General features: G+C 39.6%; 1 protein-coding gene across 2 annotated transcripts in view; it reads right to left on the bottom strand.

Annotated features, from left to right (window-relative positions):
• COG5 (component of oligomeric golgi complex 5) overlaps window positions 1-13,565 on the bottom strand; it is a 130,794-nt gene that overhangs the window by 113,002 nt on the left and 4,227 nt on the right. For both annotated transcript variants that reach the window (XM_026701333.2, XM_087935538.1), the window contains exons 4-6: window positions 9,922-9,976; window positions 9,753-9,822; window positions 5,626-5,746 (exon numbers count right to left, since the gene is read on the bottom strand). In XM_026701333.2, the coding sequence (XP_026557118.1) occupies window positions 5,626-5,746; window positions 9,753-9,822; window positions 9,922-9,976 (246 nt within the window). The remainder of the gene's footprint in view (window positions 1-5,625; window positions 5,747-9,752; window positions 9,823-9,921; window positions 9,977-13,565) is intronic.

The raw sequence follows: 13,565 nt of genomic DNA on the forward strand, positions 1-13,565 counted from the left end.
CCCAAACCACTCCATGTTTTAAAGACGTCTTTTGGATAACATTTACTCAGTTATTCTAATTTTTGCAATACCCGGCCTCGTTTCATGTCCATTCTAATATGCTGTGGGCTCAAACTATCCAGTGAGGATTATTTTGCACAGAACATTAGAAAACATCCATCAGCCTATCATCATCATTTTTTAATGACTCCATAATCCCTTGCGGGGTCTGGGCAACTGAATGGAGCTGAGTGTTTACTGGCCGGATGACCTTCTTGTTGCCAGTGTGGAGTTTTGTTCAGCCGATATATTCTCATTGTGCCCAGAGAGAGAAATATCTGCCTTCATATAGGATCAAACTCACAGCCTCCTGATTGTGAGATGAAAGTTACACCTCTAGGCCACCGCGCCACTCAAAGCATCCATCAGCCTATCTAAACAATTAATCTGTACTGCAACAGTCCTTCATCCAATATAAACCAATTACATGTTCATCGGTCAAGAAAGCTGCCTCACCTTCACCAAGGAACAAAAATCCATTTTCTTTAAGGGAAGAAAAGAACCCACACAATATCCTACTCATCCGTATCTTACTCTTTTATACATCAATACAAATTATATCAAGATATAATTCTTACTCTTATGTCCTGAACAGGGTTACCCTTTGAAAGGGTAGATGATTACAATATCAGTGTATAATCATCTTATGCTCCATCATTGGAGGTTTTTAAGAAGAGACTGGACAACCAATTTGTCTGAAATGGAAGGATTTTCTGCCCTCCAAGGTCCCTTCCAACTCTGTTATTCTATTCTATTCTATTCTATTCTATTCTATTCTATTCTATTCTATTCTATTCTATTCTATTCTATTCTATTCCATTCCTTTCCTTTATTTTATTCTATTCCTTTCTTATTCTATTCTATTCTATTCTATTCTATTCTATTCTATTCTATTCTATTCTATTCCAATTGAAATGTGGTAAATTATGGGCCCCTTCCAACTCCGTTACTCTGTAAAAAGAAGATAAATCTTTGTTTCTCACAAGTGTTTTTAAACTATAATGCCACAAAATATATCTGTTCTTGGTAACGCGAGGGCTCCAGCATCTCAAATCTACAGCATAATCAATCCACAAGGACTAAGCAAGAGCATCTAACATACCAGCTGGTGGTACGTGGTTAAGTAGGAAAAATCTGGCTGGAGGTGTGATTGGCAGATGATCAGAAATCAAAAAGTCCCAGTTGCTCTAAGACAAAGGCATGGGAACGAAAGGCTTACAAGCATTTTTCACGATATGCTTTAGTGAGATACATGGCTATTTATGTTCTAGGCTGCCAAGTTGCCTTAGATACATAATTTAATCACTTGTTTAAGCCGCAGCTTACAAGTCTTACTCTCAAACAGCCAGAGCCTTGTAGTTTTGAAAATCTGTTTGTTGGGTATCGGTGTTCTCAGCAATCCTCGACTTACAACAGTTCATTTAGTGACCATTCGAAGTTACAATGACATGGGGCAAAACTCACTTAACCATTATCTTGCTTAGCAACAGAAATTCGGGGCTAACTTGTGGGTGCAAGTAGTAAGGACTACCTGTCCTATTTTCAGAGTTAATTCCTGAAAGGTCGGGAAGATTCCTATAATATAGGCAGAATACAATGAAGTAATAGCTTGAACTCTATATGGGTGGATCTAGTCACTTGCACTTGAATGGTAGTGTTACAAAAGCCCAATTTTCTAATTATTGTTTTTTTTTAAAAAAAACAAACAAACATGAAATAGTACAAAGTTTACATTCAAAGAAAACAGTGATCATATTCCGCAGATGCTCCATTAGAAAACATTGAAGGCTATCAATTTCACTTCTGTGTTAATCTTTCCTAAGAAAAACTGCCAGGAATAAATTCAATGGTGCACTAATAAAAGCAGCTAACCAGTATCTGTGGGATATGGTTAAGAAAAATCCAGATGGCAGCCACAATACATGGCTCTGTCCATTGCACATACAAAGCAGGGCAATCATATCATTGCGGCTGCCATCATTTTTTCCTTCCTTCCTTCCTTCCTTCCTTCCTTTCTTTCTTTCTCTTTTTCTTTCTCCTCCCTCCCTCCCTCCCTTCCTCCCCACCCCTTTCTCTCTCTCTTTCTCCATTTGGATCAAAGAGAGATCCAACCATCAATTAAGCAGAAATTTCCAGACAGTGAGAACAATTAATTAATGGAACTGCTTGTTTCCAGAAATTGTGGGTGCTCTAACACTGGTGGTTTTTTAGAAGAGATAGGACAATCCTTTGTCTGAAATGGTATTGGGTTTCCTGCTTGAGCAGGGGGTTGGACTAGAAGACCTCCAAAGTCCCTTCAAACTCTTCCATTCTATTCTACTCTACTCTCTATTCTATTCCCATTCTGTTCCTATTTCATTCCATTCCATTCCATTCCCTATTCTATTCTATTCTTCCGATTCCTATTCCTATTCCCATTCCCATTACATTCCATATTTTCTTTTCTATCCTATCCTATCCCATTCCATTCTATTCCATTCCATATTTTCTCTTCTGTTGTTCTATTCCATTCCACTTCATATTTTCTATTCTATTCTATTCTATTCTATTCTATTCTATTCTATTCTATTCTATTCTATTCTATTCTATTCTATTCTCTATATTCTTCTACTCTATATTCTATTCTATTCTATTCTCTGTATTCTGTATTTTCTATTCTATTCTGTTTTTTTTCTATTCTATTCTCTCTATTCTTCTATTCCATTCCATTCCATTCCATTGTTTCTGATTCTATTTTATTCCATTCCATTCCATATTTTCTGTTCTGTTCTATTCTATTCTCTTTCATTAAAATGTAGTAAATTATTAGATCTAAGGAAAAATCTCATACATGCCCTAGAGTCTAGCAACTAAGGAATGAATGAATGAACGCCTTTGCTTCCATTTTCAAAAGTCTGCATTCAAGAATAAATTCTAAAGAAGACAAAAGACATATGTTAAAAGTTCATTTTAAGACAATCTCAAAGCTAAAACTAGAAACCCTAATCTCATTAAGGGTTCCCTTTCAACAGAGCAGTGACTAAACAGCTATTCATTCTTTAGGATAAGTAAAGCCATTTTAAAGACCTTTAAAGGAAAATTAAAATTTAAGTTAATCGGTACACAATTGTACCACGAGGAGCAACATTTTCCCAGAAGCCTAGCAAATAGATTTGAGGGGATTATTTTTATGTGCACCAGAATAAGAGCAAACAAGAAATATATGCATCCAATATGCCTTCGTTCATCATTCACCCCAGGACTAACTTGGTTTAAGAGAATTAATGTGATCTGTTGAAAATGCAAGTCCCTTTGCTTTCTCATTATACTCAAGTATTAAAAGTTTACAATTCAACACCACACATGACTCAGACACATTAACTTCTCTTCCAAGGCCCTTCACACTTTCTTTCCCCTAAGAACCTGCAGAGTGACAAAAAAATAAAAGACACACTTGCAATTTTTATCAGCATGAACTATCAGTTTTCGAGGACACCACATCAATAATCCGCAACTGGAGCTGAGAAATTGACAAAGATGAGTCTTTGTGCAAAGGGTGGTCCTTACTATTATTGTGCAGAAAGTACTTTGATTTTTCTTTAAAAAAAATCTGTGTGTACAATTCTTGACTTACCATTTATTTAATGCCCATTCAAAGTTAAAATGGCACTGACTTATGGCCATTTCCCCACTTACGACCGTAATATAGTGGTCACGCAATCAAAATTCAGATGCTTGGCAACTGCCTTGTATTTATGACATTTGCAGTCAGTTGCCAAGGGTCTGAATTTTGTTCACGTAACTATGGGGGTGCTACAATGGTTGTGTGAAAAACGGTCCCAAGTCACTTTTTTCAGTGCCTGTTGTAATTTTGAATGCTCACTAAATGAACTGCTGTAAGTCAAGAACTACCTGTGTATCTATCTGCTAAAACCTGGGAATGTTTGCAGCAAAACCCAAGTAATCAACTCATTTCGACTCTAATGTGGAAAATAATAATCGTTATAGAAGCTGAGTTTTAATATGTTGGGAGATTTCGCCCTCAACTGTTCTGACCCAAACCCTTTTCCAATAAAACAAACATGAACCAAAGGGAACAGAAACCTTTTAATGGTTCTTACGAATCCCCAGTTAAAAGGCTGCTGCAAGCTAATTAACTTTGATAAACACGAGCCTTGCCAAAACTGTGCAAGGCTGCCAAGAATAACAGATAAGGCTACCTAGAAATACTTCACAACACAAGAGTCTTCAAATACCAGCTAAGATACTGCAATGTCCACGAGGCTCGAGTTTCAAAACGTCTTTGCTTCCTGCAAAGAACTTTCATTTCACAGCTGGCTTTTATCTTCTTGAAGGAGGGGCCTTATTCCTTATTCCCGAGTTGCCCGTGCTGTTGCAGCTGCTCTTTCCTGTGAGCAATCCTGCGCACTTGGCACAGGCTCCTTGGGAACCTCCTCATCACTGCTGCCAGCCCCCACAATCTCTGAAGTCTACTTCCTGATGGTTCCGGCCCCTCATCTGAGTCCTCGCTCTCCTCAGCCATCTGCACCTGCTGGCGGCTAACCACAACATCAACTTTGCTTTCTCGCTTCTTATCTATTCTAGAGTTATTCTGGAGTTATCATAAATACCTCTGGACAAGATCTGGATCCCCACTGGTGTAGGGTCTCCTGCTTGGGCGGGGGGAGGGGGACTAGATGACCTACAAGGTCGCTTCCAAATCTCTTAATCTGTATCTTTATCAGTGTCCCAAGATCACAAGATCCCCTTTTGTGACCTTCTGCCAAGCAAAGTCAATGAGGAAGCCAGATTCACTTAACAAAACAACGGTGTTATTCATTGAACAACCGCAGTGATTCACTTAATAACGGTGGCAAGAAAGGTCATAAAATGGGACCAAACTCACGTCACAAATGCCTGGCTTAGCGATAGACATGTGCGGCTCGGTTGTGGTCGCACGTCGAGGACTAGACCTGTACAGCATGCAAGCAATAATATCCACAATATCTAAAATCGATCAGACAAGTTTTGATTCCATTCTGACAATTCTGAGAAACATACAACGAAATGTTAAGTACGGCTAACTTCCAAAGATTCATTTTGCCCGATTTTTCAAAGGAAAGAAAACCTACTTTGCATCATTCCAGATTTTTTTTTCCTGAAGAAAACCCAATTAGCAAATACACAATATTAGCAAATACACAAATAAAAGGTAAATGTTCCCCTCGCATATACATGCTAGTTATTTCTGGCTCTAGGGGGCGGTATTCATCTCCGTTACAAAGCCGAAGAGCCAGAGTTGTCCAAAGACGTCTCCATGGTCATGTGGCTGGCACAACTAAACACTGAAGGCACACGGAACGCTGTTCCCCTCCCACCAAAGTGGTCCCTATTTTTCTACTTGCATTTTTCTTACATGCTTTTGAACTGCTAGGTTGGCAGAAGCTGGGACGAGTAACGGGAGCTCACTCCATTACGCAGCACTCAGGATTCGAACCGCCGAACTGCTAACCTTTCTGATTGACAAGCTCAGCGTCTTAGCCACTGAGCCACTGCATCCCCTCAAATGCACAAATACATGATCTTTAAAAAAAAAACTGGACTCACCGAGTTCGTTGAGACTCTGAGCAGCTTTGGTGATCTCTCGGCTTCCACCTTGAAGTTGGCCTTGAAGTCTTTTGCTGAGGTACAAGATCCGTATGATTCTCCTCAGCAGGTCACAAGCAGCCTTGGGAAGAAAACATCAAATTAAGCATGCGTTATTCAATACGATTCACGATTATTCAGCATTAAGGCAAACCTGACCTCCAAGTGGCCTCAACGGCTCTCTAAAAGGATGCAAATGACCAGCTGTCTGCAAGGAATATAAATCCTTCCGTTCCCCCACCATTCAGTCAGAGCTGAAGAAGCTTCTTGGAGAAGCGAAATGTCTTCAAAGAAAAAGCAAGAAAGTCCAGTTGCCTCCTGAAAAAAAGCCCCTTTGAGGCTCTCATGGTGTGTTTGACCAACGGTGTACACTAGATACTACCAAGTCATGAACCGAACCACTGTGGGAATCGAGCTTGTATTCTAAGTCCAGTAAACATGTTTAATGCTGAATTTCCATTTCCTTTCCCTTTCCCATTTCCATTTGTTTCCTTTCTGTTTCCCTTCCTTTCCTGTTCCATATTCATTATTTTCCTTTCCTTTTTTCCTTCCCTTTCCCTTTTTTCTTTTCTTTCCTTTCCCTTTCCTTTCCCTTTTTCCTTTCCTTTTCCTTCCCTTCCCTTCCCCTTTTCATTTCCTTTCCCTTTCTCCTTTCCTTTCTCCTTTCCTTTCTTCTTTTCTTTCCCTTTTTCTTTCATTTCCTGTTTCTTGTTTCCTTTCCCTTTCACTCTCTGTCCTTCCCTTCCTTTCCACTTTCTTCCCTTTCCCTTCCTTTCCCCTATTTACAAGGAGACCCACAGCATAGCAGCAGTTTTCACTAATCCGTTTTCCAGTCAATCTAAATCAGGATTAGTTCATCCGAACTGGTCAAGGATCACAAATCTGGAGCCTGATCTTATTTATTTTGTGCGCCTCACTCACTGTTTCAGGATTAAACCATGGAGATTAAACATACCACACTCCAAATGTCAAGCCGACTGTGGATGCCCCCAATTTATTCCTCACAGTAACACTTCAAAAGCCAGCACGTGTTCATCGATTACCAGGGTTAGCGTGACTTTCAAATACATGTCAGGGAGAAGTGGCACCCTTTCCACCAACTAGTTTTCTGCAATTAAATCTTCAGCTAAATGAACTTGCTTAATGACTTTAATTATGTGTACGGAGGCACCAGTATAAATCATTCGCAGCACAACTGCGGTTCTAAAGCCATTCAGCGATACAAAACTCGTGGACTATGCAACGCCAGGGTTTGGATTATGTTCCTCGCTAGCATAACAGCTCCATTTCGTTCCAAAGCGGTACATTTTAATTGTTGCACCCCCTGAATAAATTATGCAGTTATAAAGAGAGGGATTTTCACACGTGGTAATCAACCTCTCGCAATTTTAATCCGTTACTTTAAGCAAAACCTTTTCCTCCTTTAATGTGTAATTTGAGTAACTTGAGCCTCCCGAGATGCACAAGCCTACAAATCGCGCAAAGGATGGAAAAACGCAAATAGTACAAGAACTGAACTATGCAAGAATTACGTTTTAATAGTCTTTTCCAATGCAGGGTGTGAATTCTACCAATAAGTGAATGCGAGGTTGGTTGATCTTTCCTACATGTTTTGGTATCTGAACTTGAAGATCCATAGGGTTTTTTAAAAGGCAGGCAGTTGGAAAGAGTCCAGCTATAAAATTATTCTAAAAGCAGATATATATATTTTTTAAAAAGCTATTTTTAGTCACTTGGGATTTTATACAGGCCGCTGGTTCATATTTTGGCTCTTCAAAGTAAATTCCTGTGATCACAAGCCTGACATATCAACAGCTGAACAAACAATATGGCAAGGAAAAGAACGTGAAGAAAAGAGAGCTCCATTTTATTTTATTTTTTAACTAAAATTGCCGAATGAAAAACACTCTTTCTGGTTTCATCACAGTTTTTCTGTATTTATAATCTGCTTTTCGTAGCTTTCAGTTAATGTAACCTTCCAGGAGGAGATAAGAAAAGAGAAATACAGGTAGTATTTGACTTACGACTAAAAAATAAAAGCCAATGCAATCCTAAAGTTGCATTAACAGAGGGACACAATCAAGATCAAGTAAGGTACTAATACCACTCTATAAAGCCTTAGTAAGACCACACCTAGACTACTGAATCCAGTTTTGGTCATCACACTATAAAAAAGATATTGAGACTCTAGAAAAAGTGCAGAGAAGAGCAACCAGGATGATTAGGGGATGATTGGAGGCTAAAACATACGAAGAACGGTTACAGGAACTGGGCATGGCTAGTCTAGTGAAGAGAAGGACCAGTAGAGACACGATAGCAGTCTTCCAATATTTGAGGGGCTGCCACAGAGGAGGGGATCAAGCTATTTTCCAAAGCACCCGAAGGTCAGACAAGGATAATGGATGGAAACTGAACAAGGAGAGATTCAAGCTGGAAATGAGGAGAAATTTTCTGACAGTGAGAACAATCAACCCATGGAACAGAAGTTGCCTTCAGAAGTTGTGGGAGCACCATCACTTGAGGCTTTCAAGAAGAGACTGGAGTGCCATCTGCCAGAAATGGTGTAGGTCTCCTGCTTAGACAGGAGGGGGTTGGACTAAATGACCGACAAGGTCCCTTCCAATAACTCTGTTATTCTGTTATACTGTTGAGGCTATTTTAGGCATGATATCAAGGGGACTTGGAATTTTAAAAAGCATTAAAGGGAAATGCAGCAGAACTAAGATAGCACATAAAGAAATGATGCTTCTTTTTATAAAGCTTACTTCCAACTCCTTGCTATAGGTAGTTCTCAACTTACAACAGTTCACTTAATGACCCGTTCAAAGTTACAACAGCACTGAAAAATAGTGACTCTCGAGCATTTTCACACGTACAACTGTTGCAGCGTCCACATGATCAAACCTAAGGCATTTGGCAACTGACTCATATTTATGACGGCTGCAATGATCCCCTTTTGTGACAGGGAACAACAGGGAAGCCAAATTCATTTAACAAATGTGTTACGATCAATTCACCTAACAATTGTGGTCAGAATGGTCCTAAAATGGAGCAAAATTCACTTCACAAATAGTCTCACGTAGCGACAGAAATTTTGGGCTCTATTTCAGTCGTAAGTTGAGGACTCCCTATATATAAAGAAATAACGCTTCTTTTTATAAGGCTTACTTCCTTATACAGTCTACTGAGAAGGTTTGAAAAAAGTGAGAATTGGGTCCATGAATCACAATATAATTGAAGCTGGAGAAAACAGGACATCAATTCTGAAAAACATGGGGTTTTTTTGACCTAAAAAAACCCAACTGTCAACAATTAATGATCAACACCCAGCCATTTTTAATATTATGTCAGGTTTAAAACAAGCTTCTCAATGTCCATAATGCTAAATACTATTTGCAATTTGGTTTCCACAAATTCCAAAAAATGTCTCACATATATATAAAATATATATATCAAAATATATATATCAAATATATCAAATAATATATAACATTTTGAATTCTTGGGAAGTGAAGAACAAGGACCAAATTCTAAACTGAAGCTGCAACTAAATTTAAAATGAGGCAAGCCTTGCAAAAAAAAAAACTGGCTTGTAAAGGCAACAAATAACTAAATGAGGAAAAGGCACTGGAAAAACATGTGTGCGTGTGTGCATGTGTGTGTGTGTGTATCCATGCGCTTTTACCAATTTTGCCATGCACAAATTTCCTTTCTGCTTGCATTTGGTTTTTGTTTTGTTTTTAAACTCTGAGAGGATTTTTGTGTGCGTGTGTGAAATGTTCACCATTCTTATGCAATGATTTTAATTATTTATTCTGGGAATGTGTTTTCCCCTTTTCTCCAACAAGTAACTATAGCAACCTTGTAGAGCCCTCCAGGAAAAAAAAAACCAATCCGGTTATCTCTGTCCATCATTAATTCACTCCCATGTGGAAGTTGCAAAACCTTCTTCTAAAATAAAAATATCCTTCACGTTTGTTCCTCGTGCCATTGTTCTGCGGCTCTCTGAAATACTCCTTTTGCAGCCCAAAAGAAAGGGAGAAAAAAAGAACATTTCTGAAGGAGGAGAGAAAAAAAGAATAACTTACCTGAAGCCTTGCTAACTGTGCCGTGCGGGATACGATTTTGTTGTAGGGTTCAATAATTTTGGCTTTGATCCTGAGGCAAAAAAAAAAAAAAAGGAACCGCGTTTTAGAAAACAGGGTGATACACAAGAATTTAAAAAACTTTCCACAACGGGATACAGATCTGGCATACCTGTCAACGGTGCTCTGGAGGGCGCTAATTCTGGTCTGCATCATTTCCAGAACACCTGCAAGCAAAGATAGAAGAACCGATCAAAATTACTACTCCGAGTGAAAGAAATTTGTTGTTTTTTTTTCCGGTTGAGGAAAAGAACTTAAAATAAGCTTGGAAATTGCAGGATTTATAATACAGGTCGTTCTCGGCTGGCAACGGTTTCAGGTTGGCCCTGAAAAAACATTTTTCACCTTTACAGTGCATCCCCGCGATCACGAGATCCAAATTTTAGGCACTTGGCAGCTGAACTTGTGTTTACAATGGTCGCAGCAGTCTGGGGATCACGCTTTTTTTTGCGGCTTCTCTGAGGAAAAAAGTCAAGGGGAAAACCACTGTGTGTCTCACTGAACAATGGCTGGGATTCGCTGAATAACGGTGGCAAGAAAGAAGGTAAAACGGGGTAAAACTCACTTAAGAACTGCCTCACTTAGCAACGTGAATGTCGGGCTCAATTGGGATTGCAAGCAGGACCTCAAACAGAGCCCAAAATTTACATTGCTAAGTGAGGCATTTGTTCAGCAGGTTTTGCCCTGAGTTACGACCTTCGTTGCCGCTGTTAAGTGAATCACAACAGTGGTTAGGACCCAAGCCCACCGCCTCTTCATCCTAGGCCATGCAGGGAGGAATGGAGAAGGGAGCAATGTGGGTTGTGGCTTACAGGGGAGGAAACGGCCCTGATACCCTTCATTAGCCATATCTGGGAAGAGAGTTTAAAAGAGATACATGCTGAGTGAGGCGTCTTCTGCGAACAAACGTGAGTTTATCTTGTGTGTACTTTGGTTATCTGTGTTCCTGGCATCCTCCCAACTGGGTTGTTTTATTACCATGCCTTCACATCTGGAATTCTTGCTCTTGCCCTGCTGGACTAATTACCTCATCTTGCCTTGATTGGATTTATAGTTACAGTTTTTGTTGACCATGTTTTGGACTTGATTCTCTGCAGCCAAAGGCTGTTCCTGGGAGAGTTTTTCTCCAGCCAGAAAGTAACCAGGACTTTGGGGGCAAAGTTGGAGCTAATAAAGGGGCTCCTACTGATTATCTGTGTTGCCTTTGTGTCACGCCCCAGGTCATCACAGTAACTCAAGCCCTTCCTGGGTTTAATGTCAAACTTAAAAAGATTTGTGGTAGTCAGGTGTTAATCACACCACAAACACTGCATTTCTGCTTATGGCCATTATTTCTAGCCTGATTTTAAGACTACAAGTCTTCTAAAGCAGCTTATGAGAATAATATAAAATCTGTAGAAGAGGAAAAAAATCCACACTACGTATTAGGTTAAAGCTAACAAAGGAAATTGGGGATCCTGTTGTAAGTTGAGGACTGCATGTAGCTGCTCAAAAGTTGCTTGAAAACCTTAAATGATACATAACTACAAGAATCAGGCTGTTCTACTGTTTAAAAATTCTCCCAGCTAGTAAATTCCTTCTGGAAAGCTTCCACCACCTGTTGATTCTCATCCTCTCCTTAGGAGCTAGGAAAAGTAAAAATTCCCTATAATAAAGGAGAATATTTGTAGCTCAGGGTTGACAGGAGGGATCCTTGGTGCTCTCTGAGCTTGGTGGTTTTCTTGTAGACATTTCATTACCATACTAGATAACAACATCAGTAGTAGATAAGATAGTAGATAGTAGAGATAGATGGGTGATGGATAGATGATACATACAGTAGATTAGATGGATGGATGGATGGATGGATGGATGGATGGATAGATAGATAGATAGACAGAGATAGATAGATAGATAGATAGATAGATAGATAGATAGATAGATAGACAGACAGACAGACAGACAGACAGTATGACAGAGTCAATAAAGGAGAATATTGGTAGCTCAGGGTTGACATGAGGGATCCTTGGTGCTCTCTGAGCTTGCTTGTTTTCTTGTAGACGTTTCATTACCATACTACGTGATATCATCAGTGTTAGATAGTACTGATAGTAGACAGATAGTAGATTGCAGAGATCGATAGGCAATGGATAGATGACTGAATAGCTAGCTAGCTGGATAGCTAGCTGGATGGATGGATAGGTAGGTAGGTAGATAGATAGATAGATGATAGATAGATAGATAGATAGACAGACAGACAGACAGAGGGACAGACAGACAGAAAGACAGACAGAAAGACAGATGGATGTAGAGTCAATGAAGGAGAATATTTGTAGCTCAGGGTTTACATGAAGGCCCCTTGGTGCTCTCTGAGCTTTCTTTCTTTCTTTCTTGCAGACATTTCATGACCAAACTAGGTAACATCATCAGTGCTAGTGACGATGTTACCTAGTTAGGGTAAGGAAAACAAGCAAGCTCAGAGAGCACAGAAATTTCTCTGTGACTGGGGGAAAAAAAAAAATCCCGCGATGCGCCCCGGAATCCAAACCTCATCTCCATCCAGAACCGTCAATCACACAGGACAAGTGGCTGTTAACAGCAGGGCTAAAAAAAATATGAACCCAGTTGCTCAGGCACCCTTGCTCTGCTGACAGCTCCTACTATTAATAGCTACGGTGGTACATTTTACAAGGTTTTTTCCTGGCAGCATTCGGGTCCAGCTTTTGACAGGAAAAGAACGGCGGTTGGATCCTTGGGGTGAGGGGACGGGATCCATCCAATAGGTGAAGATGAAAATAGGTAATTAATCTTTCTACATGCTACAACCCACTTCGTTCATATTTAAGAGTCAGAGCACCCATAATTATTCCTGGTTTGCAAAAAAAAAAAAAAAAAAACCACCCTAATGGGAAGAGATGCAACCAAATATAATAATAGCAAACTGATTAAGACTCAATGATGAAAATTAATACATTCCGGAAATAAAATCATTGCAAAAAATTGACAAAATGTACAGCTGAGCAGCGTAAATGCCTTCTAAATGGATTCCTATTTTTATTTTTAACCAGTGTCTCAGCCCCTGGCAGCTGAATATCAGAATTTCCAAATGGGAAAAGAAAAACTATTCAAGACAAAAAGCAAAACACTAACATTTTCATGGCATTCAGTTATCAAAAGACAGGCCCTTTCGGTGTTTCCCTCCCAATGAGGCTACAATAATTATATTTTCACACATTTTTCAGATGTATCTTTCAGGCTACAGATATGCCATCCTAAGTACAAAGTCATTTTTCTGTAGGAGTCCAATTCTATATATGGACCCAAGAAGGCTCAGCATACGGACATGAGGCAGTAAGTATGTGTCAACCCCCACATTTGTCAATGCTTACTCACTTACACATAAAGGAGACAGGATTCAGACTCAATACCATGCATTATTGAACAGAGTGGAAAGTGTATGTATTAGGTTTGCCATCTAATTAATGTGTCTTCCAGGCTGTCCAACACTTTCGGTGTAACAACAGGCTCAATTCGGAGGTGGAAATAGCTGTGGGATGGGATTGAGATGGGACTGGGAAGGGAAGAGGGGTGGGATGGGATAGAAAGGAATAGAATAGAAAGGAAGGGAAGTGATGGGATGGGATAAGATAGAAAGGAATAGAATAGAATGGAAAGAAAGGGAAGGGAAGGGATGGGATGGGATGAAAAGGAAGGGAAGGGAAAAAGATGGGATAGAAAGGAATAGAATGGAAAAGAATAGAATGGAAAGAAAGGGAA

The sequence above is a fragment of the Pseudonaja textilis genome, chromosome 5 (genome assembly GCF_049901715.1).
Source record: "Pseudonaja textilis isolate UNSWEBS1 chromosome 5, rPseTex1.2, whole genome shotgun sequence".
NCBI classification, from domain to species: Eukaryota; Metazoa; Chordata; class Lepidosauria; order Squamata; family Elapidae; genus Pseudonaja; species Pseudonaja textilis.